This window comes from Globicephala melas, chromosome 1 (genome assembly GCF_963455315.2).
Source record: "Globicephala melas chromosome 1, mGloMel1.2, whole genome shotgun sequence".
Classification (NCBI taxonomy): domain Eukaryota; kingdom Metazoa; phylum Chordata; class Mammalia; order Artiodactyla; family Delphinidae; genus Globicephala; species Globicephala melas.
Window position 1 is genome coordinate 111,668,317 of NC_083314.1, and position 15,931 is coordinate 111,684,247.

Consider the following 15,931-nt stretch of genomic DNA (forward strand, 5'->3'; position numbering starts at 1 on the left):
GCTATTATTCTCATCTTGCCTGAAAAAATAAGCTGCTTTAACAAAATAGTGTCCCTAAACAGATGAACAAAAATCAACGTAAACGGGCTTCCCTGGTGGCGCAGTGGTTGAGAGTCCGCCTGCCGATGCAGTGGACACGGGTTCGTGCCCCGGTCCGGGAAGATCCCACATGCCGCGGAGCGGCTGGGCCCGTGAGCCATGGCCGCTGAGCCTGCGCGTCCGGAGCCTGTGCTCCGCAACGGGAGAGCCACAACAGTGAGAGGCCCGCGTACCGCAAAAAAAAATCAACGTAAACTGCCATCATCAAGGTTAAGAGAACCAAACTATGTACACAAATGTATCATATTAATGAGTTATTATAGTGATCTCATAGAAAATTATTAATAGGGCTATAATAAAACAAATATTCAGCTCCAGAACACAAGTCAAATATTTTTTAAAAGGACAAAATATTATATATACTCCAAAATATCAACTACAAAGTAGTTTTATTTTTACTTCTTCATAATTTGGGGCTCTTTTGAAATTTTCCACAATAAGCAAGGAATACATTTATAATCATTAATAAATTTTAAAAGCATTCACTGTTTATTGCATTTCATAAACAATTATCTTTATAAAAATTCTAAAACTAAAATATTACCTTTTTGTCCCCTTGTTTTCGTCTTCTTAACCCTGGTCTATAATCATCTCCAAATCTCAGAAAGTAATAGTAAGAAACTAGCCTCTCAATAGGATCCCTTATGACATTAATGTAAATTGGCTTCTTCTTCACACCAAATCTGAAATAGAGAAAAATTTAAAAGGTGACATCAACCTTTTCATTCTGTTTGGGGTGTCCTGAAATTGAAATTTGAGGTATTAATTCTATATGGAAAAAAACATGAGTTAATTAAATAAAATACAGTATGTGGAGATTAGAAAATATTTTAGGACTATACTACAATAAAGTAAATAAGAAATAAGAATTTTAAAATTACAGCTGAAGATAAAGGAGAGAAGGGAAAATTGAGTGACAAATAATTTTAAATTTTACCAGCAAGATTACATAAAACACTTCAATTTCACATAGCAATGATTTCTCACTTCTGACGCACCAAACTAGATAAACATTGTCAATGGATATAGCAGAAGTCCACACAAGCGCGATCATTTGAGCCTAACGTCTGTGATGCTAATTTTAAAGACAAGATAGAAGTGAAAAACATTACGTCTTCAGCATTATTTCCTTAGGGAATGATAGAGAGTTGGAGGAACTCAGAAGGAGTATACTTTAGCCACCCTTGCAGATCCTAGAATTGTCTAGCTGATTCCTGTTCTAATATCCTCACTTATCCCAGCCTTAAGCCTTAGTGTTATCCTGACTCTCCTTTATTCTTCTTTAGCACGGTTACCAAGTCCTTCTGATTTTTTCTTTTGTAGGCTTTCTCAGAGATTTGACCTGTCTTCCTCACTTCCTTTCTTGTCACAACTGCCCTCTTTGTAGGCCTCTTGCTTGGATTACTGCAATAATTGATGGTTTTCTAATAATAAGAATTGGTTTTCTTGCATCCAGTCTCTCTCCCTTTCAGTCTACCTTCATACCAATTCTAAACTGATATTTCCTCATTTATTAGATCACTCTTCTTAGAAACCTGAAATACCCCTACTGTTTATGTTGACTTCAAACCCAAACTCCTTTACTTGATTGTTAATGTCTGCTTGCCTTATGTCTTGGGTTCCACCTTACTTATCTAACTTTATTTTCAACTCTCCTCAAACAAGAAACATCTATCTGTTACAGTTAGGCCCACCTCTTCTGCTTCCCAACAACTCCTATTTCTCCTTACATGCCTTTGCTCATTCTATCTTCCTTAACTAGTCCTATTCTTTCTATTACATTCATTCATTCAAACAGTACCTTTTCGTGTATCCAATATATTCCAGGAACTATTCTAATATTAGGAAAACAGCAGTGAAAAAAAAGGAAAAATTCCTCATCCTTCTGGAGTTAACATTCTACTTGGGAGAGACAGAACATAAACCAATAAATAAGTAAATATGTTAGATGGTAAAAATACTAAGGAGAGAAATGATGCAGTGCATGGAATAGGGAGAAGTGGGGAGAGTACAATTCAAAACAGGGTTTTCCAGGGAGGCAGCAGTATTATTATGTGATGAGAAGAGAGCCATGTAGATATCTAGGAGAAAGTGTTCCAGGAAGATAAGACTTCGAAGTATGAAGGCCCCAAAGCAGCTAAGTGCCAGGCATTTTTGAGGACCAGCAAGGAGGTCAATCTGGCTGCAGCAGAATCAGGAAGGGGACAGGAACAGAGAATGGGAGTGGAGAGATGGGGGTGGTGGTAGAAGACGTGCAGATCACGTGGGCCTTGTAGAGCACGTTATGTATCAGGAGGGAGGCCTTCCTGAGTCAGCCGAGAAGTGTCACGATATGGAATCTGATGTACAGCATGGCGACTATAATGAACAATACTGTACATACTGTATACTTGAAAGTTGCTATGTCAGTAGGTTTTAAATGTTCTCATCACGACAGCAGCGACAACAACAAGATGGTAATCATGTGAGGTGAGGATGTGTTAACTAACCTTATTGTGGTAAACATCTCACAATACATGTGTATAGCAAATCATCACATGGTACACCTTAAACTTACACCATGTTATACGTCAATTATGTGTCAATAAAGCTGGGGGAAAAAAGGTTATTGGCTGTTGTTTTGGAATAAACTGAAGCGGGCAATAACAAAATCTTGTGAAGTCTAGGAAGTCTTCCTGATGACTCCAGCATACAGTGCTACCTGCTCTCATTTGACACCTGCACCCAGGAGCTATTGCTATCAGGCAGTTTTACTCTTGGCTTGTCCTGCTAGCGTTTCTCTTGTAAGTCTTTCCTCCCCAATAGCATTATAAGCCACGTGAGGGTAGGCAGAGTGCTTCACGCTTCCTTTATATATTTCACAGGGCCTGGTATACATAAATACTTGCCCGCTGGTTGGTACTATTTGAAAGATTAAAAAAAAATATTAGCAATCTCTCTAAAATTGGGAATCACAGTGAGAAATGAGAAAAGTAAGCTTAAGTTGTATGACTCAATAAGAGATAGTGGAAGTTGATTATTCTCTTGACAGTCTTGATATGTTCACTCGTCTGTCCACAGAAACCCTCAATTTAGCTAACTGCTTATAACAAATTTCCCTTCTTACTAAAATATTTTTTCAAAGGCACTAAAAAGCACACAGCTAACCTAACTAGTTTCACATTTTCCCCTTACTTCTGCCGGTTACAATAAGTGTCTTACGCACAGCAGGCATTCTATAAATGTTTTACACTAAATGCTTAAGCAAATGAGTAGTGAAAAGAGATCACAGAAGAGAAAAAAGCAAGGTGCCTGGATATAACTTGATTCTTTTAGCTTCTGAATTATTGTAAATTAACTGAACAGGAAGTCCTAACTTACAAACAGGCTGTATTCTATAAAATTGCTTTGTGTGTAAAAAGGGGTCAACTCTTCTGAATTCTAGTCCTTTTCTCATCATTAAGTAAGTGTAAGTCTAAGTCACTAAAATCCTTTGTACATATGGAAATACTGAAAACTACACAGAACTTTTCGGTAAAACATTATTATATTAAATTCGTGAGTCGGTTTATTAGAACTTGGGACATATTTTTTTCACTGAACAACTCATAAACCTATAAAACCAACAATTCAGTAAAAAAAATTTTTCACAAATTTTTAAAGGAAGAAACGGTATTGTTGCAAATATACGGCACTGTCAAATTAGGTATCAGGGTAGAAGCTCCATGAGGGCAGAGGATTGTTTCTCTCTTGTTCATGGCTTTATCATTAGTGTTCAGTGTCAGAAACATAGGTGTTGGATATTAAAGTTAGGTTGAATAGAACGTTGTGAATTGGCCACTTACAAAAGCCTTTTTGTGGGACAGTGCACCCACTAGTGAGAAGAGGGTAGGTAGGGAGGTATCAGGGATACACAGTTGCTACCTTAACTGCTAGAGCTGTCTTGTAAGAGGAATCTAAAAGGGGGAAGCACAGGGCAGTGGGGCAATGACTCCATTCTTAAGACTGTGGGATTCCCTGGGAACCTCCTTTATCATCTCCATTATTAGCCACTGATCCACGTGAACTATTCCCTTGGGAATTACTTCGTCCCAGAACATCTCCTACCAATGCCTCTTCTTTTTTGCTTTCTGCTAGCCCCTGACCTGTGGAACAGATAGCAATTCTTACCAAGTAGAAGTGGAAGGGGGACATGGCACTTGAGAAAACTCTTCCTGCTGTCTGGGAAATGACTTTCTGGGGCATGGCTTTGGGCGGTGCTTATATGTATGAAACACGATTTTAATGAGATAAGCTATGTGAACTTCTTCTGAAAATGGCTAAGAACTATTATTTATAACTTAGGATATGGCTGTATAGACATAAAGGCAAGGAATTATAACTGAAAATAGGCATGATAAAAGAGCATCAGGCCACTCAGCTCAGCTAGTTAGGAAACAAGCATCCTCTTAGGTTTGTATGTTTAAAACTTTGGCCAAACAGGTAGTTTTGTACCAGTGGAAAAATATGTTCTGTAGTTGCAGACTCCAGCTTTAACCCTGGTCAGTCATCTGAGCTGTTCCTCAGGAGGGCTCAGATGGAAGAGTAGAAAACCCATCTTCCCTCCAGGAAACTAAACTACCATTGACCCATTAGAACATAATCTTCCTAGGAAGAGAAGAGCAGATTTGGTAGGAATCTGCAATGTTATATGGCGATCAAAAGGGAAAAAATATAATCTGAGCAGCAGGTTGGTAAGAAACCTTATTCTTGCCATGTCAGCATGTATGTACGACGGCAAGAGAGACAAACCAGGCACATTTCCTTACACGCACACTCTGTATAGCCTAGGATGAATGAACAGTAAGAATAGCTAAAAGAACAAGTGCATACTCAGAACTTTTGAAAGGAACCTTGTCAACTGGCTAGACAAAGCCTAAATGGAAGATGATGAAGCTGAAGGAGGGCTGAATAGCCTTTGGGAAGCATTAACGATTTGAGATTTCTGCTTCATACCAGATTTAACACTTCTAGTTAATCAGCAGTCTCACAGGGGGAACAAAGATATCTTATACGGTCAACCGATGGTTGGAGGAATCTGTGGATACGGAACCTGCAAATAACAAGGGAGGACTGTACATATTTATTCTGGACTCTCTTATCCCTAAAGTGTTCATAGAAAGCTTCAAATCCTTCTAGTGGTAAGTTCCCATTGTCTTGTTTCAAAAACAGTGAATGACCTGTTGGTATTTATTGGTCCCACTGATAATGATGTTAAGAATAAAAGATTTTTAAAATAATTATTTATCTCTTAAAAAGAACATTCATCTATTAAAATGGCCCAAATTTTAAAAAGGGGGGAGTGTGGTCCAACAATACCGAAGGCTGGTAAGGATACACAGCAACTGGAACTCTCGTGCACTTTTGGTGAGACTGCTAAATAATAAAGCCACTTGGGAAAACAGCTTAGCCGTGTCTTACAGAGCTACCATACAATCCAGCAATCCCACTTCTAGGTCCTCCCCAAGAGAAATGAAGACATTATGTCCACACAAAACCTGTATGCAAATGTTTTGACAACTTTATTCATAATCACCAAAAGCTGGAAACAACCCAAGTATCCAGGAACTGGTAGATGGACAGTAAGGATGGTGGTGCCTCCTTCCTTACTACTCAGTAAGGAACTAACTACTGATACACGCATCAAATTGGATGAATGTCAAAAGCATTATGCTCAGTGAAAGAAGCCAGGTTCAAAAGACTTGGTGACTGACTAGATATATGTGGCAAAGAAAAGGGTTGTTCAAGATGACTCTAAAGTTTCTTGCTTGGGTGTCTTGATAAATAAAAATGGGTAAACTTCCCAAAAGAGAACATTGGAGGCAAAGAGAGAATCTTGAGCAATGCCTTATTAGGACCTGGGAATACGGAGGGCCAGCACAGAGTCAGACAGGGAGAAGAAAACACCAGTAAGACAACATGGTAACTGAACGAAGACAGAGTTTTAAAAGGGCTTAACACAGCTCTGTGTGAGTCACAAACTAACTGCTTCACCTACATTATCATATTTAATCCTTACAACCACCCATGGAGTAGTTACTTTAATTATCCTCATTTTACAAATGGGGAAACTGAAGATCTGAAGTCATGTGGCTGAGACTGCTGAGCTGGGAAGGAACTGAGGGGGATTTAACTAGAAATCTGACTTGAGAGATTACTCCTTAGCATCTACAGGATCAATGCTACAGAAAGAGCTAGTAATACAAATCAATAAAAAGCCAACTCTAGCATATTACTTGCAATGATTAAAATAACTTTAAAAATGTTTCTACAGTGTTTGTGACATATTTGTTGAAAGTTGTAGAAAGTGGTGCAAACTTCAACTGGTTCAGCAGATACGTACAAGGCAAAAGGGACAATCTCACATGAATCTACATACTACCAAACTTGTCCTGACATATCTGTTTCTTTACTGATTTACCTCAATTGTTCTGAAAAAGACAACAGGGGTGATACAGAGAAACCAAAATGATGGTGATGAAAACCCATACTCATTCCTGAGGATGACCACAAAGGTACACACCTGACATGGACCTGAATAAAACTGACCGTTGGATCAAGAATAATTTCCAAATATCTTTCTAAGACCGGATGCTGACATATGACCCTAGGTAGCTAGATCATAAAAAAATCTCAGCAGAGTCTGATCAAAAACAGCATTAAAATAGTTTTCTTTTAGCTGGACATTATCCTTTATAAAGGAAAATGTTCTGAAAAAGGTTTTTGAAAGAGATGTTCAAATGTTTTTCTTTTGTATAAAATTTGAAGAAAATCAAAATGGGAGTGATAGATGCTGCTGATAAATGAGTGGCATAAATTTAAAAGGGAGAATAATCTATAATATTTTCACTGTTTATAATGAACCATAATGAAGTGATAGTAATAGTAAAAAAAGGGGGTTTCAGTGAACTCACTGAGGACAAGAACTGCAACTTATTCAACTTTATATTGCCTGCACCCTAGGACAATTTGAAAATGTCTAACCTACACAATGTTTTTCCACTGGAAAATTTCTAAATTTATGATGTTAGCATATCTGCATTATTTTAAAATGGTTTGTTCACCAATTTAAAAAAACCAGTAATTAAACACTGAAGGGAAAAATGGAAGGAAGAACTAGGAAATGTGCTTAAAAAAATAAGGATAGAGTTAAGACAAAAAGGAATAAGACAGGACAGGAATACAAATATGTAACAAGAAGATATTTTTGTTATTATTCTAAAGTTCTGAATAAAAACAGATACACCAAAACAGATAACTGTAACCAAAACATAGCGTGAGCCGATATCAGCTTGCAAATAAAATGTGTGCTTCTTAGTGATCAGTCTAAATTAGAAACCACTTTTAATACTTTATTTAATACTTTATCTTACTGCCTGGGTTTCCTGGGGTATCCTGGGTTTGTACTCTCTTTAGTGTTTCTGCTAAGGCAATTGAAAAGCTATGTGACTAAATATCTCTTTCATCAAATTTGACGGTTTTCTCCTGAAGGCAAGTATTTTAATGGACTCCACAAAGTACTACACCAGTCAAGAATACGTTTTAAACAATAAAATATTTTAAAAATTGGTAAAGTGATGTTCCTTTCCTCTTCCTTACTCATCTGTGGTATGACAAACTAAAAATTATTTTAAAAGCTAGTAGTTACATCTAAAATAGTTTGTGACTATATACATCAAAATACATTTCTGCCTGTTGATTTTTTTAAGGTATTTGTTTAACATCTTGTAAAGGTCTATTAAAGTTTTTCACAATACATATTGCTTCCAATAAGATGAAACACATTAGGAAAATATTCAAACCCTTAAATGTTCATGTTAATATTTAAAAAATGAGATTAATCTTTCCAAGAACCTTTATATTTTTTTAACTGCAAAAACCCTAGCATACACCAGAACTTCATTCTAAGTGTAAGACTTTTGCCCAAAGCAAAAGCACTCAATATATTATTTTAATAATGAAAACCTCAAGTATGAGAAACCAAGCTGTGTGTGCAAAAAAAATAAACCATTTAGGTGAAAAGGTAACAAACATTCAATTGAAGGATAATGCAGCCCTGAGGGAAAATATGCATATGAATGAAGTTTATGAAATTGGTCCAATGCCTCTGTAAAGAAAAAATAATTAGTTTATCTTAAAGCTGCCTATAAAATGTTTTCAATATTGCTGTATGAATTATTTATAGAAAAATGTACATTTAACTTTAAAGCAACCACTTTACTGTAAGATGTTGAGTGCTGTGGGAGAAACTAGCAATAAGAATATATTGTTCTATGTATGTAATATCTGGGAGATTCCTTTTAATTACAGGCTTTTCAAAAAAGTTCAGATTTATTATCAATGTGAATCAGTAATATTTCATTCAACTCCTTTTCAAATTTGAGAAGTTAAAATGACAGTGGGATATCAATTAAATTTTTGGATTTTACACAGAATGCTCGTTCAAGTTGACAAATACATGAGGGTGTATTACTTTGAAGTCATGACTGCTACTGAAATGAATGAGCAAACATGTCTAAGCTTAAATAATTTAAAAAACTATTTTTAATGTTTTTGAAGTTAGTGCAGAGTTTTATTAGGGAAAAGATCTGCATTTGAGGTTTTCCTAAAATGATACTCAATGTGTTACATAAAACGTTTAAATGGGTTCACCAAGCCACATATGCTTACAGAATATTCCTTTTGACCAGTTTTCTGATTAGTACTTAAAGCGGCACAGACTCTAGGGGGAGCCCCATAGTGCTTGGATACTATATGTAAGCCTGTTGTTTTATGAACTTTTCTTCAGAGAATTATGATAGGAATACCTTGATCCCATGCCTCCCCAAAAACATGGAAAATGAGAGTTAGTTATGTCCAGATTCAGGCAAATCACTATAAAGGAAAATCACTTAAAAAAAAAGTGTCTTTAAGGAAATCAAAAAATACCTAGAAACAAATGACAATGAAAATACAACGACCCAAAACCTACAGGATGGAGCAAAAGCAGTTCTAAGAGGGAAGTTTATAGCAATAGAATCCTACCTCAAAAAACAAGAAACATCTCAAACAACCTAAACCTACACCTAAAGCAATTAGAGAAAGAAGAACAAAAAAAACCCCAAAGTTAGCAGAAGGAAAGAAATCATAAAGATCAGATCAGAAATAAATGAAAAAGAAATGAAGGAAACAATAGCAAAGATCAATAAAACTAAAACCTGGTTCTTTGAGAAGATAAACAAAATTGATAAATCATTAGCCAGACTCATCAAGAACAAAAGGGAGAAGACTCAAATCAATAGGATTAGAAATGAAAAGGGAGAAGTACAACTGACACTGTAGAAATACAAAGGATCATGAGAGATTACTACAAGCAACTACACGCCAATAAAATGGACAACCTGGAAGAAACGGACAAATTCTTAGAAAAGCACAACCTTCCAAGACTGAACCAGGAAGAAATAGAACATTTAAACAGACCAATCACAAGCACTGAAATTGAGACTATGATTAAAAATCTTCCAACAAACAAAAGCCCAGGACCAGATGACTTCCCAGGCGAATTCTATCAAACATTTAGAGAAGGCCTAACACCTATCCTTCTCAAACTCTTCCAAAATATAGCAGAAGGAGGAACACTCCCAAACTCATTCTATGAGGCCACCATCACCCTGATACCAAAACCAGACAAAGATGTCACAAAGAAAGAAACTACAGGCCAATATCACTGATGAACATAGATGCAAAAATCCTCAACAAAATACTAGCAAACAGAATCCAACAGCACATTAAAAGGATCCTACACCATGACCAAGTGGTGTTTATCCCAAGAATGCAAGGATTCTTCAATATACGAAAATCAATCAATGTGATACACCATATTAACAAATTGAAGAATAAAAACCATATGATCATCTCAATAGATGCAGAAAAAGCTTTTGACAAAATTCAACACCCATTTATGATAAAAAACCCTCCAGAAAGTAGGCATAGAGGGAACTTCCCTCAACATAATAAAGGCCATAGATGACAAACCCATAGCCAACATCATTCTCAATGGTGAAAAACTGAAATGATTTCCTCTAAGACCAGGAACAAGACAAGGGTGCCCACTCTCACCACTATTATTCAACATAGTTTTGGAAGTTTTAGCTACAACAATCAGAGAAGAAAACGAAATAAAAGGAATCCAAATCGGAAAAGAAGTAAAACTGTCACTGTTTGCAGATGACATGACACCATACATAGAGAATCCTAAAAATGCTACCAGAAAACTACTAGAGCTAATCAATGAATTTGGTAAAGTAGCAGGATGCAAAATTAATGCACAGAAATCTCTTGCATTCCTAGACACTAAAGATGAAAAGTATGAAACAGAAATTAAGGAAACACTCCCATTTGCCATTGCAACAAAAAGAATAAAATACCTAGGAATAAACCAACCTAAGGAGACAAACTACCTGTATGCAGAAAACTATAGGACACTGATGAAAGAAATTAAACACGACACAAACAGATGGAGAGATATACCATGTTCTTGGATTGGAAGAATCAGCATTGTGAAAATGACTATACTACCCAAAACAATCTACAGATTCAATGCAATCCCTATCAAACTACCACTGGCATTTTTCACAGAACTAGAACAAAAAATTTCACAATTTGTGTGGAAACACAAAAGACCCCAAATAGCCAAAGCAATATTGAGAAAGAAAAACGTAGCTGGAGGAAGCAGATTCCTGATTTCAGACTATACCACAAAGCTACAGTAATCAAGACAGAATGGTACTGGTACCCAAACAGAAATATAGATCAATGGAACAGGATAGAAAGCCCAGAGATAAACCCATGCACATATGGTCACCTTACCTTTGATAAAGGAGGCAAGAGTATACAATGGAGAAAAGACAGCCTCTTCAATAAGTGGTGCTGGGAGAACTGGACAGCTACATGTAAAAGAATGAAATTAGAACACTCCCTAACACTGTATACAAAAATAAACTCAAAATGGATAAAGACCTAAATGTAAGGCCAGGCACTACAAAACTCTTAGAGGAAAACATAGACAGAACACTTTACTACATAAATCACAGCAAGATCCTTTTGACCCACCTCCTAGAGTAATGGAAATAACAACAAAAGTAAACAAATGGGACCTAATGAAAGATAAAAGCTTTTGCACAGCAAAGGAAACCATAAACAAGACGAAAGGACAACCCTCAGAATGGGAGAAAATATTTGCAAATGAAGCAACTGACAAAGGATTAATCTCCAAAATTTATAAACAGCTCATGCAGCTCAATATCAACAAAACAAACAACCCAATCCAAAAATGGGCAGAAGACCTAAATAGACATTTCTCCAAAGAAGATATACAGATTGCCAACAAACACATGAAAGGATGCTCAACATCACTAATCAGAGAAATACAAATCAAAACTACAATGAGGTATCACCTCACACCAGTCAGAATGGTCATCATCAAAAGATCTACAAACAATAAATGCTGGAGAGGGTGTGAAGAAGAGGGAACCCTCTTGTACTGTTGGTGGGAATGTAAATTGATACAGCCACTATGGAGAACAGTATGGAGGTTACTTACAAAACTAAAAATAGGACTACCATACAAATCAGCAATCCCACTACTGGGCATATACACTGAGAAAACCATAATTCAAAAATTCATGTACCACAATGTTCATTGCAGCTCTATTTACAATAGCCAGGACATGGTAGCGACCTAAGTGTCCATTGAAAGACGAATGGGTAAAGAAGATGTGGCACATATATACAATGGAATATTACTCGGCCATAAAAAGAAATGAAATTGAGTTATTTGTAGTGAGGTGGATGGACCTACAGACTGTCATACAGAGTTAGTCTGACTGTCATACAGTAAATCAGAAAGAGAAAAATAAATACTGTATGGTAACACATATATATGGAATCTAAAAAAAAAATGGTTCTGATGAACCTAGGGGCAGGACAGGAATAAAGATGCAGATGTAGAGAATGGACTTGAGGACACGGGGAGGGGGAACAGTAAGCTGGGATGAAGTGAGAGAGTGGCATGGACATATATACACTACCAAATGTAAAATAGATACCTAGTAGGAAGCAGCTGCATAGCACAGGGAGATCAGCTTGGTGCTCTGTGACCACCTAGAGGGATAGGGAGGGTGGGAGGGAGATGCAAGAGGCCGGAGGTATGGGGATATATGTACACGTATAGCTGATTCGCTTTGTTATAAAGCAGAAACTAACACACCATTGTAAAGCAATTATACTCCAATAAAGATGTTAAAAAAAACCCAAAAACGCCATTCACTCAGAAAAAGAGAAAAGTCTCCTTAGAATATATCTCATTTTTAAAGCTAAAACAAGGCAGCCCAAGGGGAAATGTGTCTTGGCTGAGAAGCAGACACTTTAGGGCACCAATAACTGAGTAGTGGCTCCTTTGCTTTCTCTGTTCTCAGTCAGTGACGTGGTAAGTCACACTCTGATTGGCCTCTAGCTTAAAACTTGGGGCTCTCCTAAAATAGTGTCATTTGACTGCACAGGAAGCAGAAATATAATAATAATAAATAATTTTAAAGGGCATTACCTAAATTTAATGTACCTTGAATTTCTAAAATTAGTATGACAATTATCGATTTATGAACACTAGAGGGCAGTATAACACTAGAAGGTATATTTAAATTACCTATCTAAAAGTGGCAAACACAAGCCAGTACGTTTTTTTAACATCAGAATCATAATAATTTAATATATTAGTTCCTTTTTAGGTTGCTAAAGTACAAAGCATTCTTTCGTGTATCATTTTAGATATAACTTACTTTGCAAAATCCAAATAAGAAATGTGCCCATGATAAAACCCTGGTTTCATCTCTTTCCAGGAAGTTATATTCTTTACAAAGCGCACCTAAAAAAGGAGAACATACTCATTATTTAAGTACAACTTAAAGAAAATGAAGTTTGGTGATAGCAAAATACTTTTCATTTAGACATTCAAAAGCAATCACACCACTTTGACGATTACAGAGCTTGAAATACAGGCTTCAACTAAGGAAAGCAGTGACCTGTAATTGCTAATTCATCATAGAGAAGCTACTATCACCACACTCAGAAAAGAGTGAAAGAGGATCCTGAAAACAAAACTGCACAAGGCAACCATTTACGACACAGTAGAGTGAGTACATTTATATGGGGAGGGGAAGGGAGGGGAGGGGAGGGGAGGGGAGGGGAAGGGAGGGGAGGGGAGGGGAAGGGAGGGTGGGTACCAACACCCAAGGTGAAGCAGGCAGCACTTCAGTATGGGGATAGTCTATGCAAATCTGTTTTCTTCTCAGAGACTTGTTATTCATAAAAATTCTCATTTATTAATGACTCAACAAATAACAACTAATCCTTAATCCAAATGATTAAAGAAAGGATGAGAAACAGAAGACTTTAAAGAGCTAAGAGCAGATATCATTAACTTGTTGATAAAAAAGCTTAATAAAATTAGAGGTGTGATACACATAAAATTTTTAAGATATCTAAATATGACTATTTTAATCTATTGGAATTAAAAGTGTACAAAAGATTAGTTAATATAAAAATTATTTAACTGTAAATATATTATTAAAATGTTAAAAATTGGTTAATATAGAACTTTATAAACCAGCTGCAAGGCAGTGATACATAATTTCTCAAAGAAAAATGGTATAAATTTCTAATAAGAAAATCTCTGCATGATCAACAGTAGGTGGTTGAGAATCTCTTCTGGAGACTAGAGACAGGGTGGGGATGGGTGAGGGGTTGGGGGCCCAGTGCCCCCTGCTGCACTGAAAGCATCTGCAAGCTGTGACCTCAGCCTCTAACACACAGGACTGTCAATCACATACTTTTGACAATTTATCAATCTTTCATTTACGTTTTAGAATAGAGTTAGTCACATGGAGATATTCTGGCACACTTCTTACCAGGTCAGTCAATAAGTTAATAGCCATGAATGATGGCTACCTCCTGGATAAGGCCCATTGGTAAGGACAGAGTAGGGAAACAGTGCAGAAGCAACCTTATGTCGGAGGATGTGAACTAAGGAAAAATGGAAGATTCTGGAAGTAGAATTTATTTTTTAGGGGAAGCATCAATAACTCATATACTAAGAGAAATAATGGAGTTTTTAGAAGGGAAATGAAATGGATCTTATGTTATTATCTTACACACACAGATCCTTAACATCTGAAAATTGGATGTAGATAACAAAATTATTTTGCATTAGAGAATACACAATTATATTTTTGCAGATATTTGCAGTTTTTCCCCACCGAAACAGAAGAGCCAAACAAATGTGTGATTTGAGATTACCAGGTTCTTTCCTATTTCTTCTTCAAGTAAGGCATCAAATAGAATAAAAATATCAAGTGACAAGTGAAAAAGAAACAGAAAATAAAAAATTACATAACCCATAAACTGAATCCTTAAAAAAATTTACATGTTGAATATGAAAAATCCTTATAATTTTCACTTAATGGTAAATTAAACAAGCTTTTGATTCTATGAAAATCAGTTTCAGTATTTCAGCACCAAATGAGGGAGAAATAGAAGGCAAAGAGAATAGGAATGGTAGGTGATGGTTCAAGGGTGCTTAAGACATATTTACAACTCAGCTCTATTTTCCAGAAGCTGATTTAATATGGATGTGATGGTGTAAGAGGGAAATGAAAGGAGACGCCAGATTGAAGTCTGACAAAACTGTGCTATATAAGCCAAATGTTAGAGGATCATAGTACACTGTGATGAAAGACTTAGGTGTAAACTTCAAGTATTCTTTTTTCCTCCACCCTTCCAAAGAACAGTCAAGATCAAACTAAATCCTCCTAAAGACACACTTCATCTGCCATGTGTCCTTCGATGTGAGGTGAAGAGCCCAGGAAGCTGGATGAGATCTGGACTGCTGCCGGGCTTCCCAAACTCAACGTGCAAATGAATCATCTGGGACTCTTGTTAAAACACAGATTCTGATTCAGAAGGTCCGGAGTGGGGCCCAAGTTTCTGGACTTCTAACAAGTTTCCACGTGATGGCCAGGTCAATGGGCCACACCAAGGAACACGACTTTAGCGTGTGTGGGCCCAGGACCTAGCTCTTGGTTTTATCAACGTGAAGCTTGTTTCCGCAGCACCTGCAAAGGAGGCCTGAGGTCTACAGAAGCTCTTTAGCAAGGATATATTCTCATAGTCACTGCTTTTGTGATATGGAAAAAAAGTATACTGAAATAGAACAATTTTTTAAAGAATATCTTATAAGCTACCACAATATATAAAAAAGAATGGGGGACGGGAGCAGAATGACCCTGGTACTCAGTCTTCTCCATCTACCCACACACAGTGATGCCAGAAGCACGTCAGAACCAAAGCATGCCAAGAAGCACAGTATAAAAAGTAACAAAATAAGTATAAGGGTTATGCCTCCAGGTGGACTCAGGGAACAGAACAGAACAAGGCATGAATCTTCTACTGCTGTCACCAAACTCAAACTCTCTTGTTTATAGAATCAGCATTTTAGAGGTGAAAGGGCCAAGGATATCCTGTACTCGTTATTTTATAGATAAAGAAACTGAAGCCCAAGAACCGTATACCTCAGATTTTGGTCCAATCATCCTTCTATACCACTAGCTAATTTCTTTAATCTATTATTGTCCAATTTAAACAAGGGAGGGGGGAACCAGAAGGATTTGAAAGAAGAGCAGACAGATATCGTTTGTACTATAATTCTGATCAACAAACTTGGACACTGAGAATTTCAGGCTTTATCCACTGTTCAGGAAACCCCTGAGATCCAGTCATTCAA

The 15,931-nt window shown here is 36.8% G+C and overlaps 1 protein-coding gene across 2 annotated transcripts in view; it reads right to left on the reverse strand.

The window, feature by feature from the left end:
• Positions 1-15,931, reverse strand: part of HS2ST1 (heparan sulfate 2-O-sulfotransferase 1) — a 191,850-nt gene that overhangs the window by 17,349 nt on the left and 158,570 nt on the right. For both annotated transcript variants that reach the window (XM_030866130.2, XM_030866131.2), the window contains exons 3-4: positions 12,933-13,018; positions 644-782 (exon numbers count right to left, since the gene is read on the reverse strand). In XM_030866130.2, coding sequence (XP_030721990.1) covers positions 644-782; positions 12,933-13,018 — 225 coding nt within the window. The remainder of the gene's footprint in view (positions 1-643; positions 783-12,932; positions 13,019-15,931) is intronic.